The sequence below is a fragment of the Ranitomeya variabilis genome, chromosome 2, assembly GCF_051348905.1.
Source record: "Ranitomeya variabilis isolate aRanVar5 chromosome 2, aRanVar5.hap1, whole genome shotgun sequence".
NCBI lineage: Eukaryota > Metazoa > Chordata > Amphibia > Anura > Dendrobatidae > Ranitomeya > Ranitomeya variabilis.
The window spans coordinates 42,358,768-42,375,176 of record NC_135233.1 but is presented as its reverse complement, the minus strand read 5'-3'; the positions used below and the strand labels follow the sequence as shown (position 1 = coordinate 42,375,176).

The window sequence follows — 16,409 nt, the reverse complement described above, 5'->3', positions numbered from 1 at the left end:
TCCTTTTTTTTGTTTTCTTGTTTTTTAGTTCTTCTACATTATATGGTAAAATGAATGGTGTCATTCAAAACTACAACTCGTATTGAAGATAGTCGGGCCGTAATATGGCTACGTGGACCAAAAAGTAAAAAAGTTATGGCTCTTCAAAGAAGGCGAGGAATAACCAAAAGCATAAAAGCGAAAAATCGCCCTGTCTTGATGCAGACATTATTATTAGTGATGAGCGAACGTGCTGGGATAAGGTGTTATCTGAGCATGCTCGGGTGCTGACCGAGTGTCTTCGGCGTACTCGAAAAATATCTTCACGTCCCCGCGGCTGCATGTCTGGTGGCTGTTTCAACATTCGCAACACATGTTTGTTATCCAATCCCTGCATGTGTTGTGGCTGTCAAACAGCTCCGAGACTTGCAGCTGCGGGGACTCGAACATATTTTTGGAGCATTCCAAAGACACTCGGTTAGCATGCTCAGATAACACCTTATCCCGGCACGTTCACGCTTCACCAATTATCATTAGATACAGTACATTTATTGCCAATTTTAAGGTGAAACATTTGCATTTTTTTTTCCTGCTTTCCCTCCATGTAACAATTCTCAGGTCGTTATCGAAGGTGCAAAATCTTCAATTTGCACAAACCCCGCGATAATAACCCTACAACTACACACACCGTTAAACAGCACCCGACGCGTTCCTTCACACCCCGGCATTTAATTTATTATTTCTCCATTGACGAAAATGTAGTAAAAGCTCCGCCGAGTGCCAATCTACGTCTCTCCTGCAAATTCCCAAGCGATGTAAAACATCCTTAGGCTATAACACTAATTCGGGGTATACTTAATAGTCATTTTTGACAAGTTCTTAGCTCAGGGAAGAAAAAGCTATAATATATTCCATGGATTTCTGGAAGGTTTATTTTCAGCTCTTGTTATCCGGTGATTTTTTTGTTTTTTTATTTTATTTTGTTTTTTATCCATATATATATATTTTTATTATTTTATTCTGTAAAGATCTAAAAGCCAATGCAATAAATACATGCATACTCCTATTTATTTTTTTTTTTCCGTAGGATTTGTCAGCCAGAGGATCATCTTCACAGCTTCCTAAGTCTTTTGATCCGGAGCCAGTAGCTAAATACGGCACGTTGGATGTAACTTTTGACTATGATTCACAGGAGCAGAAACTTCTCGTCACTGTGACAGCTGTCACCGATCTGCCCACACACAACAGGACTGGGAATAGTAATTCCTGGCAGGTCCATCTTGTTTTGTTACCCATGAAAAAACAGAGAACCAAAACCGGCGTTCAGAAGGGACCTTGCCCGATGTTCACGGAGACCTTTAACTTCAATCATATAGAATTGGAAATGATTGCAAACTACGCCGTGCGATTCAGACTTTACCTGCTCCGTCGGATGAAAAAAGAAAGGATTGTCGGGGAGAAGGTGTTTAACCTGACGAAGCTGAATCTCCAAGGAAAGCTGTCCATCCCCATAGTCTTAGAGCCGGCCTACAGTCTCTCGGTAAGTCTTAGGCCGGCGTCACACTCGGCGTAAGACAATACGGTCCGTATTTTACGGCCGTAATACGGCCGTAATACGGAGAAATGTTCCCAAAATAGTGATCCGTAGGCAGGGTGTGTCAGCGTATTTTGCGCATGGCATCCTCCGTATGTAATCCGTATGGCATCCATACTGCGATATTTTCTCGCAGGCTTGCAAAACCGACATCTAATGGATTTATGTGCTCAAATGTTTGGGAAAACATATATACAGTATATATATATATATGTCATTGAGACACATATATATATGTAGTCTGTATTTATATTTACTACAGCGCGATATATGTGAAAAGCCGGTAATTCAATTGCCGGCTTTTCATTTCTCCTTCCCAAACCCGACAGGATATGAGACATGGTTTACATACAGTAAACCATCTCATATCCCCATTTTTTTTGCATATTCCACACTACTAATGTTAGTAGTGTGTGTATGCAAAATTTGGGCGCTGTAGCTGCTAAAATAAAGGGTTAAATGGCGGAAAAAATTGGCGTGGGCTCCCGCGCAATTTTCTCCGCCAGAGTGGTAAAGCCAGTGACTGACGGCAGATATTAATAGCCAGGAGAGGGTCCATGGTTATTGGCCCCCCGTGGCTAAAAACATCTGCCCCCAGCCACCCCAGAAAAGGCACATCTGGAAGATGCGCCTATTCTGGCACTTGGCCACTCTCTTCCCACACCCTGTAGCTGTGGGATATGGGGTAATGAAGGGTTAATGCCACCTTGCTATTGTAAGGTGACATTATGCCAGATTAATAATGGAGAGGCGTCAATTATGACACATATCCATTATTAATCCAATTGTTTGAAAGGGTTAAAAAACACACACACACATGATTTAAAAGTATTTTAATGAAATAAACACAGCGGTTGTTTTAATATTTTATTGCTCTCTCAATCCATTTGCAGACCCTCGCTTGGCAAAACAATAAACCCACAATATACATACCTTCTGCTGACCCGTCACGTCCCACGAGGTAATCCATCTGAAGGGGTTAAAATAATTTACAAGCAGGAGCCCTGCAAATGCAGCTGTGCTCGTGCTTGTAATTCCCCGGCGAATGAAGGAAATGTAGGTCATTGACCTACATTTCCTTCAGTCGCGGTGATGCGCTCCCTGGTGGATGTCCTCATATGACCTGGAGCGTGGGAAAAAGTTGCCAGGCTGCAATTCATGAGAACATCCAGCAGGGGCGCATCACCGCGACTGAAGGAAATGTAGGTCAATGACCTACATTTCCTTCATTCGCCGGGGAATTACAAGCACGAGCACAGCTGCATTTGCAGGGCTCCTGCTTGTAAATTATTTTAACCCCTTCAGATGGATTACCTTGTGGGACGTGACGGGTCAGCAGAAGGTATGTATATTGTGGGTTTATTGTTTTGCCAAGCGAGGGTCTGCAAATGGATTGAGAGAGCAATAAAATATTAAAACAACCGCTGTGTTTATTTCATTAAAATACTTTTAAATCATGTGTGTGTGTGTTTTTTAACCCTTTCAAACAATTGGATTAATAATGGATAGGTGTCATAATTGACGCCTCTCCATTATTAATCTGGCTTAATGTCACCTTACAATAGCAAGGTGGCATTAACCCTTCATTACCCCATATCCCACCGCTACACGGGAATGGGAAGAGAGTGGCCAAATGCCAGAGTAGGCGCATCTTCCAGATGTGCCTTTTCTGGGGTGGCTGGGGGCAGATGTTTTTAGCCACGGGGGGGCCAATAACCATGGACCCTCTCTAGGCTATTAATATCTGCCGTCAGTCACTGGCTTTAACACTCTGGCGGAGAAAATTGCGCGGGAGCCCACGCCAATTTTTTCCACCATTTAACCCTTTATTTTAGCAGCTACAGCGCTGCAATTTTGCACATACACACTACTAACAGTAGTGTGGAATATGCAAAAAAAAAGGGGATATGAGATGGTTTACTGTATGTAAACCATGTCTCATATCCTGTCGGGTTTAGGCAGGAGAAATGAAAAGCCGGCAATTGAATTACCGGCTTTTCTCTAACACCGCTGCGTATTTCTCGCAAGTCACACTGCTGGTCCGTGTGGAATCCGTATTTTTCTCGCCCCCATAGACTTTCATTGGCGATTTTTTTGCGCAATACGCTGACAAACGCAGCATGCTCCGATTTTGTACGGCCGTAGAAAGCCGTATAATACTGAACCGTAATATACGGCTGATAGGAGCAGCCCCATTGAGAATAATTGTGCCGTTTATTTTGCGAGTTTTACGGACGTATTTTCTGCGCTCTTACGTCCGTAAAACTCGCCAGTGTGACGCCGGCCTTAGAAGCGAGTAAGAACGAACAAGAGAGTCTTTTTTTTGGTAAGTTTTTACAAAATTAAAAGAAAATAAATAAATGATTATTCGATTTTCTGTTAAACAGAGACTTTATTCTGAATTAACGATCATTTTACCTTCCAGATGAAGATTAATTTAGATTACAACTACCTATTTTAATTGGATTATGTAGATTTAAAGTGGTTTTAAATAAAAAAAAATCTACAATGTGTATCTCGATGCAAGATCACTAAGGACTAGTGAGGTGTTATCTCAGCATGCTTGAGTGCTAACCGAGTCATCGACGTACTCGAAAGATATGTTCCAATCCCCGCAGCTGCAAGTCTCGTGGCTATTCGACAACTGCAAGGGATTGCCTAACAAACATATTCCCATCTTCATAGATGGGTATTTTTGGATAGTGCTTGTAAAAATAAACCATTTTGCAATTTACTGCTTATTAAAATTTCCAATCGTTCTTGAGAGATTAACACTTTTCTTTTTGTTTACCGTTCGTCACCTAGGAGACCGACCAGCATCGCTGTGTAGCTTGTAAGCATTGATCTGAACCTGGCCGGGATTACGATATAATTACGCTCCAGTGATCCAATCAGCATCAAAACAGCGCTTACAAGCGGAACAGGAAAGAGCTTGTAAGCACTGTGCATGTTTGGCCATCGCTGCTAGACAGCAGTGTCGGTCGGTCACTGAGGTAACGAGCTGTGTACAAAAAAGTGATAATATTTCAAGAACGATTACAAATTTTAATAAACAACAAATGACAAAAGTTTTTGTTTTTACAAGATCTATGCGAAAAAATCCAATCTGTGAAGATGATAATTACCCTTTAATAATGTTGATGTATCAGAAATGTACTCCAGCCATGAACGGAAGCATAATTTTGTCTATATTTGTGCCTCTTTTGACAGGTGATTATGATACTTTTGTTAGACCACGCTCTCCCCTGTTGTGAATTCTGCACTTGGGCTCCCTCCGGTGGTTATAAGTGGTAGTGCTGCTGTCTTTGGATCGCAGCATTCATCAGGTGTGTCCACTTATTGCAATTCTGACTGGGCTATTTAGTCTTGCTTGACCCTTTAGTTAGTGCCAGTTGTCCATTGTTTCCTGGAGGATTCACTTCCCTGCCTGGTCTCTCTTGCTTGCTGTTCATTTCAACAAAGATAAGTGCTGGCTTTGTTTTCTGCAGTCCACATGCTGTGGGCCTTATCGTTCTAGTTATTTTCCATGTTTTGTCTTGTCCAGCTTGGTCTGTATAAGGATTTCTTTTGCCAAGCTGGTATCTCTGGAGATGCAGATATACCCTCCATGCCTTTAGTTAGATGTGGAGATTTTTGTATTTTCTGTGGTGGATATTTTCTAGTGTTTTAATACTGACCACATAGTACTCTGTCCTATCCTTTCTATTTAGCTAGAAGTGGCCTCCTTTGCTAAATTCTGATTTCAGTCTGCGTATGTTATTTCCCTCTCTTCTCACAGTCAATATTTGTGGGGGGCTGTCTATCCTTTGGGGATTTTCTCTGAGGCAAGATAGTTTTCCCTTTTCTATCTCTAGGGGTAATTAGTCCTCCGGCTGTGTCGAGATGTCTAGGGAGTGATAGGTACATTCCACGGCTACTTCTAGTTGCGGTGTTAAGTTCAGGGTCTGCGGTCAGTACAGGTACCACCTTCTCCAGAGTAAGTCTCATGCTGCTCCTAGGCCACCAGTTCATAACAGTACAACTGGCCCACAATGAGTTAATTGCATCTCAGAAGAAGGAAAGGAAAGTGCTGAGCCATTTTTTTTTCTGTAGTCTGTTGTGCCTTTTCTTTCCTCTTTACCTCTGGGTGGTTCAGGAGTTTGGCGCTGGTATGGACGTTCAGGGATTGGCTTCTCGTGTGGACCAGCTTGCTGCTAGAGTACAGGGTATTTCCGATTATATCGTTCAGACTCCGGTTTTAGAGCCTAGAATTCCAACTCCTGATTTGTTTTTTGGGGACAGGTCCAAATTTTTGAGCTTTAAAAATAACTGTAAACTGTTTTTAGCTCTGAAACCCCGTTCCTCTGGTGATCCCATCCAGCAGGTTAAAATAGTCATTTCTCTGCTGCGCAGTGACCCTCAGGATTGGGCGTTCTCCCTGGAAGCTGGAAATCCTGCTTTGCTTAATGTAGACACCTTTTTTCAAGCGCTAGGGTTATTGTATGATGAACCTAATTCAGTGGATCATGCTGAGAAGACCTTGTTGGCCCTGTCTCAGGGTCAAGAAGCGGCAGAATCCTATTGCCAGAAATTTAGAAAATGGTCTGTACTGACTAAATGGAATGAGGATGCCTTAGCGGCAATCTTCAGAAAGGGTCTTTCTGAATCCGTTAAAGATGTCATGGTGGGGTTCCCCAAGCCTGCTGGTCTGAGTGATTCTATGTCTCTGGCCATTCAGATTGATCGGCGCTTACGCGAGTGCAGAGTTGTGCGCGCTGTGGCGTTGTCTTCCGAGCGGAGTCCTGAGCCTATGCAGTGTGATAGGATTGTGTCTAGAGCTGAACGACAAGGATTCAGACGTCAGAATGGGTTGTGTTTTTACTGCGGCGATTCTGCTCATGTTATTTCTGATTGCCCTAAGCGTACTAAGAGAATCGCTAGTTCTGTTACCATCAGTACTGTACAACCTAAATTTCTGTTATCTGTGACCCTGATCTGCTCATTATCGTCATTTTCTGTCATGGCATTTGTGGATTCAGGCGCCGCTTTAAACTTAATGGACTTAGAATTTGCCAGACGTTGTGGGTTCCCTTTGCAGCCTTTGCAGAGTCCTATTCCTTTGAGGGGCATTGATGCTACACCGCTGGCTAAAAATAAACCTCAGTTTTGGACACAGCTGACCATGTCTATGGCGCCAGCTCATCAGGAAGATTGTCGTTTTCTGGTGATGCATAATTTGCATGATGCTATTGTGCTGGGTTTCCCATGGTTACAGGTGCATAATCCGGTATTAGATTGGAAATCTATGTCTGTGACTAGTTGGGGTTGTCAGGGGGTTCATGGTGACGTTCCTTTTATGTCAATTACCTCCTCCCCCTCTTCTGAAATTCCTGAGTTTTTGTCAGATTTCCAGGATGTATTTGATGAGCCCAAGTCCAGTTCCCTTCCACCGCATAGGGACTGTGATTGTGCTATCGACTTGATTCCAGGTTGTAAGTTCCCTAAGGGCCGACTTTTTAACCTGTCTGTGCCAGAACATACCGCCATGCGGAGTTATGTTAAGGAATCTTTGGAGAAGGGGCATATTCGGCCATCTTCTTCACCATTGGGAGCAGGTTTTTTTTTTGTTGCCAAGAAGGATGGCTCCTTGAGACCCTGTATTGATTATCGCCTCTTGAATAAGATCACAGTCAAATTCCAATACCCTTTGCCTTTGCTTTCTGATTTGTTTGCTAGGATTAAGGGGGCTAGTTGGTTTACTAAGATTGACCTTCGAGGGGCATATAATCTTGTTCGTATTAAGCAGGGTGACGAATGGAAAACTGCGTTTAATACGCCCGAAGGCCATTTTGAATACCTTGTGATGCCATTCGGGCTCTCTAATGCTCCATCTGTGTTTCAGTCCTTCATGCATGATATATTTCGGAATTATCTTGATAAATTCATGATTGTATATTTGGATGATATTTTGATTTTTTTAGATGATTGGGAGTCTCATGTGAAACAAGTCAGGATGGTATTTCAGATCCTTCGTGATAATGCTTTGTTCGTGAAGGGGTCTAAGTGCCTTTTTGGAGTACAGAAGGTTTCTTTTTTGGGCTGCATTTTTTCTCCTTCATCTATAGAAATGGATCCGGTTAAGGTTCAGGCCATTCATGATTGGATTCAGCCCACTTCTGTAAAGAGCCTTCAGAAATTTTTGGGCTTTGCTAATTTTTATCGCCACTTTATTGCCAACTTCTCCAGTGTGGTTAAACCCCTGACCGATTTGACGAAGAAGGGCGCGGATGTGGCGAATTGGTCCTCTGCGGCTGTTTCTGCCTTTCAGGAGCTTAAACGCCGATTTACTTCTGCCCCTGTGTTGCATCAGCCGGATGTCTCCCTTCCATTTCAGGTTGAGGTTGACGCTTCTGAGATTGGGGCAGGGGCCGTTTTGTCTCAGAGGAATTCTGATGGTTCCTTGTTGAAACCGTGTGCCTACTTTTCTCGAAAGTTTTCGCCTGCGGAATGCAATTATGATGTCGGCAATCGTGAGTTGTTGGCTATGAAGTGGGCATTTGAGGAGTGGCGTCATTGGCTTGAGGGGGCCAAGCACCATATTGTGGTCTTGACTGATCATAAGAATCTGATTTACCTCGAGTCTGACAGACGGCTGAATCCTAGACAGGCCCGATGGTCCCTGTTTTTCTCCCGTTTTGATTTTGTGGTCTCGTACCTTCCGGGTTCTAAGAATGTTAAGGCGGATGCCCTCTCTAGGAGCTTTTTGCCTGATTCTCCTGGGGTCCTTGAGCCGGTCGGCATTCTGAAGGAAGGGGTGATTCTTTCTGCCATCTCCCCTGATTTACGACGGGCTCTTCAGGAGTTTCAGGCCGATAAACCTGATCGATGTCCAGTGGGGAAACTGTTTGTTCCTGACAGATGGACTAGTAAAGTGATTTCTGAGGTTCATTGTTCTGTGTTGGCTGGCCATCCTGGGATTTTTGGTACCAGAGATTTGGTTGGTAGGTCCTTTTGGTGGCCTTCTTTGTCATGGGATGTGCGTTCTTTTGTGCAGTCCTGTGGGACTTGTGCGCGGGCCAAGCCTTGCTGTTCCCGCGCTAGTGGGTTGCTTTTGCCTTTGCCGTTCCCTGAGAGGCCTTGGACGCATATGTCTATGGATTTTATTTCAGATCTGACATTTTCCCAAAGGATGTCGGTTATCTGGGTGGTTTGTGACCGGTTTTCTAAGATGGTTTATTTGGTACCTTTGCCTAAATTGCCTTCCTCTTCTGATTTGGTTCCGTTGTTTTTTCAGCATGTGGTTCGTTTGCATGGCATTCCGGAGAATATTGTGTCCGACAGAGGTTCTCAGTTTGTTTCTAGGTTTTGGCGAGCCTTTTGTGCTAGGCTGAGCATTGATTTGTCTTTTTCTTCCGCGTTTCATCCTCAGACAAATGGCCAAACCGAGCGAACTAATCAGACTTTGGAAACTTATTTGAGATGCTTTGTGTCTGCTGATCAGGACGATTGGGTGGCTTTCTTGCCATTGGCCGAGTTTGCCCTTAATAATCGGGCTAGTTCTGCTACCTTGGTTTCACCCTTCTTTTGTAATTCTGGTTTTCATCCTCGTTTTTCTTCAGGGCAGGTAGAGCCTTCTGATTGTCCTGGGGTGGACTCTGTGGTTGACAGGTTGCAGCAGATTTGGGCTCATGTTGTGGACAATTTGGTGTTGTCTCAGGAGGAGGCTCAGCGTTTTGCTAACCGTCGTCGGTGTGTTGGTTCCCGCCTTCGGGTTGGGGATTTGGTTTGGTTGTCTTCCCGTCATGTTCCTATGAAGGTTTCTTCCCCTAAGTTTAAGCCTCGGTTTATTGGTCCTTATAGGATTTCTGAGATTGTCAATCCGGTGTCTTTTCGTTTGGCCCTTCCGGCCTCTTTTTCCATCCATAATGTTTTTCATAGATCTTTGTTGCGGAAATATGTGGTGCCTGTTGTTCCCTCTGTTGATCCTCCTGCCCCGGTGTTGGTTGATGGGGAGTTGGAGTATGTGGTTGAGAAGATTTTGGATTCTCGTTTTTCGAGGCGGAGGCTTCAGTATCTTGTCAAATGGAAGGGTTATAGCCAGGAGGATAATTCTTGGGTTGTTGCGTCCGAGGTTCATGCTGACGATTTGGTTCGTGCCTTTCATTTGGCTCGTCCTGATCGGCCTGGGGGCTCTGGTGAGGGTTCGGTGACCCCTCCTCAAGGGGGGGGTACTGTTGTGAATTCTGCTCTTGGGCTCCCTCCGGTGGTTATAAGTGGTAGTGCTGCTGTCTTTGGATCGCAGCATTCATCAGGTGTGTCCACTTATTGCAATTCTGACTGGGCTATTTAGTCTTGCTTGACCCTTTAGTTAGTGCCAGTTGTCCATTGTTTCCTGGAGGATTCACTTCCCTGCCTGGTCTCTCTTGCTTGCTGTTCATTTCAACAAAGATAAGTTACATAGTTACATAGTTACATAGTTAGTAAGGCCGAAAAAAGACATTTGTCCATCCAGTTCAGCCTATATTCCATCATAATAAATCCCCAGATCTACGTCCTTCTACAGAACCTAATAATTGTATGATACAATATTGTTCTGCTCCAGGAAGACATCCAGGCCTCTCTTGAACCCCTCGACTGAGTTCGCCATCACCACCTCCTCAGGCAAGCAATTCCAGATTCTCACTGCCCTAACAGTAAAGAATCCTCTTCTATTTTGGTGGAAAAACCTTCTCTCTTCCAGACGCAAAGAATGCCCCCTTGTGCCCGTCACCTTCCTTGGTATAAACAGATCCTCAGCGAGATATTTGTATTGTCCCCTTATATACTTATACATGGTTATTAGATCGCCCCTCAGTCGTCTTTTTTCTAGACTAAATAATCCTAATTTCGCTAATCTATCTGGGTATTGTAGTTCTCCCATCCCCTTTATTAATTTTGTTGCCCTCCTTTGTACTCTCTCTAGTTCCATTATATCCTTCCTGAGCACCGGTGCCCAAATCTGGACACAGTACTCCATGTGCGGTCTAACTAGGGATTTGTACAGAGGCAGTATAATGCTCTCATCATGTGTATCCAGACCTCTTTTAATGCACCCCATGATCCTGTTTGCCTTGGCAGCTGCTGCCTGGCACTGGCTGCTCCAGGTAAGTTTATCATTAACTAGGATCCCCAAGTCCTTCTCCATGTCAGATTTACCCAGTGGTTTCCCATTCAGTGTGTAATGGTGATATTTATTCTTTCTTCCCATGTGTATAACCTTACATTTATCATTGTTAAACCTCATCTGCCACCTTTCAGCCCAAGTTTCCAACTTATCCAGATCCATCTGTAGCAGAATACTATCTTCTCTTGTATTAACTGCTTTACATAGTTTTGTATCATCTGCAAATATCAATATTTTACTGTGTAAACCTTCTACCAGATCATTAATGAATATGTTAAAGAGAACAGGTCCCAATACCGACCCCTGCGGTACCCCACTGGTCACAGCGACCCAGTTAGAGACTATACCATTTATAACCACCCTCTGCTTTCTATCACTAAGCCAGTTACTAACCCATTTACACACATTTTCCCCCAGACCAAGCATTCTCATTTTGTGTACCAACCTCTTGTGCGGCACGGTATCAAATGCTTTGGAAAAATCGAGATATACCACGTCCAATGACTCACCGTGGTCCAGCCTATAGCTTACCTCTTCATAAAAACTGATTAGATTGGTTTGACAGGAGCGATTTCTCATAAACCCATGCTGATATGGAGTTAAACAGTTATTCTCATTGAGATAATCCAGAATAACATCCTTCAGAAACCCTTCAAATATTTTACCAACAGTAGAGGTTAGACTTACTGGCCTATAATTTCCAGGTTCACTTTTAGAGCCCTTTTTGAATATTGGCACCACATTTGCTATGCGCCAGTCCTGCGGAACAGACCCCGTCGCTATAGAGTCCCTAAAAATAAGAAATAATGGTTTATCTATTACATTACTTAGTTCTCTTAGTACTCGTGGGTGTATGCCATCCGGACCCGGAGATTTATCTATTTTAATCTTATTTAGCCGGTTTCGCACCTCTTCTTGGGTTAGATTGGTGACCCTTAATATAGGGTTTTAATTGTTTCTTGGGATTTCACCTAGCATTTCATTTTCCACCGTGAATACCGTGCTGGCTTTGTTTTCTGCAGTCCACATGCTGTGGGCCTTATCGTTCTAGTTATTTTCCATGTTTTGTCTTGTCCAGCTTGGTCTGTATAAAGATTTGTTTTGCCAAGCTGGTATCTCTGGAGATGCAGATATACCCTCCATGCCTTTAGTTAGATGTGGAGATTTTTGTATTTTCTGTGGTGGATATTTTCTAGTGTTTTAATACTGACCGCATAGTACTCTGTCCTATCCTTTCTATTTAGCTAGAAGTGGCCTCCTTTGCTAAATTCTGATTTCAGTCTGCGTATGTTATTTCCCTCTCTTCTCACAGTCAATATTTGTGGGGGGCTGTCTATCCTTTGGGGATTTTCTCTGAGGCAAGATAGTTTTCCCTTTTCTATCTCTAGGGGTAATTAGTCCTCCGGCTGTGTCGAGCTGTCTAGGGAGTGATAGGTACATTCCACGGCTACTTCTAGTTGTGGTGTTAAGTTCAGGGTCTGCGGTCAGTACAGGTACCACCTTCTCCAGAGTACGTCTCATGCTGCTCCTAGGCCACCAGTTCATAACACTCCCCCTCCAAAAAATTCCTCTCTCCCAGCAGTAGGTCTCAGCATTATCTCAGACACCACTTAACAGCTGAATCACAAACTCCTGTTTTTCTGTGTTTAAGAAACTTAGTCTGGAAACTTTATTTCTGAATACTTATATTGTAGTATATCTGCTTTTCTGTTTTCAAACCCTTGAAAAGAATCTGTCACCAAGTTTATGACTCCTAATTTGAGAGTAACGTAATGTAGGGGCAGAGACCCTGATTCCAATGATGTGTCACTTACTGTGCTGCTTTCTGCAGTTTTGATAAAATCCATATTTTATCTGCCACAGATCTCTGAAAGCTGAGCTCTTTACAACCACGCCACCAGCACTGATTGGCTGTTTCACAGAAAGCAGCCAATCAGTGGTGTTGGCGGAGTTGTACCGAGCTCAGCATTCAGAGAACTGTTAGATCTTCAGCTGAAAAAAACTGTGATTTTATCAAAACTGACACCAGCAGCCCAGTAAGTGACGCATCGCTGGAATCAGGGTCTCGGCCCCTGGATCATGCTGCTTTCAAAACCTGATGACACATTACATTTAAAAAGATTATTTAATTATCTTTTCTACATGAAAGATTTTTAGGCAATCGTATTTGACATATTTTGCCCTGTTCTGACAATATTTTTTTTTACCTAAAATACAAAGGAAATGTGTTATCTTTATCTATAGGCTTTTAGAGATCATTTCATCTTAAACTTTCATAACTGTTCACATTTACAGTGATTTTGGCCAGGGGTGCACAAACTTTTACACGCCACTGTTTATATCTCCAGTGACATCTACATATGTGCTGTGTGTGTACGATCCTTAGCGCTTTTTTACTGGTATTATCTACTTCCATGTTTTCTTGCACTCCCATCTCTTATTAAGCTCAGCGTCCTTCTAAGCAGGTCACATAAGCCCAAGATTTCCAACCGAGAAGATGTGTCACTGTCCATCAGTGACGCCCCGACACTATAGGGGCCGAGCTGACAGGTGGATTACCTTTCTCAGACCTGGGTGAGTTCACTGTCAGTTCCTGCGGGGATCGAGGGGATCGGTGAAGAGCATTATAAGCTGTCGTGTTGGTGCCATTGCACCTGTCAACACTGCAGACGTGGCCGCCCCGATGGAAGATCTGGTCCATTTTACTTTTTTTTCTTTGTGAAAAATAGGAAATAATATTGTAGTTCAGACCCATGGAAGAGATGAGAGGGTTGTGCACTGCCGGCACTGTGTTTGTCCCCATTGTGAGGGATTAGTAAGATGCATTTACATTGTGCAATGTGCAGCATTAAATGTCACGCTCCAAAAGGTAGAAATATGGCGGCACGCACCAGCCGATAAACTATAGGCTTTTTATTCCATCTGGTTTAAAAACTGTATGGAGCACAGTGTGGAGCAAAGCATGGAGCACAACATGCACTCCATGCAGTGCGGTCATAGTCCATGCAGTGCAGACATAGTCCATGCAGTGTGGTCATAGTCCATGCATTGCAAACATAGTCCATGCAGTGTGGTCATAGTCCATCCAGTGCGGTCAAAGTCCATGCGGTGCAGTCATAGTCCATGCGGTGCGGTCATAGTCCATGCAGTGTGGCCATGGTCCATGCATTGTGATAACAATTCCATGCAGTGTGGTCAAGTTCCATGTAGTGTGGTCAAGGTCCATGCAGTGTGGTCACCAATCCATGCAGTGTGGTCATGGTCCATGCAGTGTGGTCATGGTCCATGCATTGTGATCACCGATCCATGCACTGTGGTCAAGATCCATGCAGTGTGGTCAAGGTCCATGCAGTGTGGTCATAGTCCATGTAGTATGATAATGATAACCAATCCATACAGTGTGGTCATGGTCCATGCAGTGTGATAACCAGTCCATGCAGTGTGGTCATGGTCCATGCAGTGTGATAACCAATCCATGCAGTGTGGTCATGGTCCATGCAGTGTGATAACCAATCCATGCAGTGTGGTCATGGTCCATGTAGTGTTGTCACCAGTCCACGCAGTGTGGTCAAGGTCCATGCAGTGTGGTCATGGTCCATGTAGTGTGATATCCAATCCATGCAATGTAGTCATGGTCCATGTAGTCCGGTCACTAATCCATGCAGTGTGGTCAAGGTCCATATAGTGTGGTCACCAATCCATGCAGTGTGGTCAAGTTCCATGCAGTGTGGTCATAGTCCATGCAGTGTGGTCACTGATCCATACATTGTGATCACTGATCCTCACAGTGTGGCCACCATTTCATGTAGTGTAGTCACAGCTCCATGCAGTGCAGTCATGATTCATGCAGTGTGGTCACAGCTCCATGCAGTGCAGTCATGGTCCATGCAGTGTGGTCACTGATGCACGCAGTGCGGCCACCATTTCATGCAGCGTTGTCACCGATCCATGCACTGTGGTCACCGATCCATGCACTGTGGTCACCCATCCATGCAGTGCGGCCACCATTTCATGCAACGTGGTCACCGATCCATGCACTGTGGTCACCGATCCATGCACTGTGGTCACCCATCCATGCACTGTGGTCACCCATCCATGCAGTGCGGCCACCATTTCATGCAACGTGGTCACCGATCCATGCACTGTGGTCACCGATCCATGCACTGTGGTCACCCATCCATGCAATGTGGTCACCCATCCATGCAGTGTGGTGTGTCCAGGATCGAACTGACACTGAGAGTACTGTACATTACTGTAGTTACGTGGAATCCCCGACATGATTCGATTTGAGCTGTAGTTTGGTTAATGCATAATAAATAAACCATCCACATAATCAAAAAGCATTTATAGAGGGATCAACGCAAACTCTCAAGTATAAAAAAAAAAATCTCATTACAGCCCTCCGGTAAATAAATCCTATGTTTCCGAAGCCGCTAAGCTCATCCTTTGTCAATAAAAGAAATCACATTTGCATTCCAAAATTATTTCTGGAGTAAAACCTGTGTGTGACTGATTAGGCAAAAGCAAATAACATCAGCGCTCATCATCCTCGGAAGGCTCTACAGCAGTACATTACAGGCTGCCATTGTGTGCGCCGCGCGGTAACACAGTACTAATGCTATTAGCGTACAACCTGCAATGCTAAGAGGAGATAAGATGATTATCCCGTATACAGATCGCTCACCCTAGCGCCACAAGAGCAGCCTGTTACTACACTGCCAACATAGGGGCCGACATAACGAGAGTCAAACAAGATGCTCCAGCAAGTTAAGCCCTCTGTATAAAGAAAACCTGTCACCTGTCAATAATAGGTCATTTTGTTTTTACCCACCAGAAAATTAAATATAGATTTTAGAAACAATTTTCACTAGTTTTCTGGTGTACATTGTAGTAAATGACATCACCACGTCTCCCTTTTTATGCAACCTAAATTTTTGGTTGCTTTACCAGCTGCTCCTTGACATTGAGCATTGCTACTGCTGATAAAAGTGTAACTGCAGCTTCAGAAAACTTTTGGTGTATCAGAAGTTTTGATCGGTGGCTGCCTCTGTACTAAGACCCCAACCGATTTATGAAATGAAGGAGCGTAAACCTTCAGCCGAGTACTCCTCTCCTCTGAGACTGAGGATGGGCTTAAAGATTTTCTGTTGTCTTCTGTCTCGGAAGAGAGTGGCGCTAAGCACTTCTGCTCCTTTGATTTTTGCGATCAGCATTTGGATCCCATCCTTTTACAAAACTTTTTTCATGTCTATGTCACATATGGAAAGTTTCGTAAAAGCACGGTTACTCGCACCAAAGCTATTCCGTAGCCATAGGATTCGGGATAACTACCCAATCACTTGAGGTCTGACCTCTGGGACCCCCATTGATCTAGAGAGCTGTACTCAGCTATTTCCATCAGTCCCATAGAGAATGAATGGAGCAGAGGTAAGCATGCTTGACTTCAGACGGGAGTACTTCAGAGTCTTGTTCTACAGATCGGCCGGACCCCCAGAGATAGGAGATAACTTCAAAACTTGGCACAACCCGTTTCAAAGGGTTATTCCCATCATCATCATCATCAAGTTAGCGTCTATCCAAAAGATAGGTTGAAAATTTGTGGATCAGTTGGAATCTGAAAGACTGGGACCTCCACTGATCTATTGCCATGGGTCATTTCAGTATCGGGAGCAGGACTAGATAAGAGTAAAGGTG

General features: G+C 43.9%; 1 protein-coding gene across 6 annotated transcripts in view; it reads left to right on the top strand.

Moving 5' to 3' along the window:
* Positions 1–16,409, top strand: part of SYT14 (synaptotagmin 14) — a 203,785-nt gene that overhangs the window by 172,176 nt on the left and 15,200 nt on the right. For 5 of the 6 annotated variants that reach the window (XM_077282335.1, XM_077282336.1, XM_077282332.1 and 2 more), the window contains one exon: positions 1,067–1,519. In XM_077282335.1, the coding sequence (XP_077138450.1) occupies positions 1,067–1,519 (453 nt within the window). Of the gene's footprint in view, positions 1–1,066; positions 1,520–4,783; positions 5,112–16,409 lie in introns of those variants that run through there. The other variant, XM_077282333.1, reaches the window with a different exon arrangement.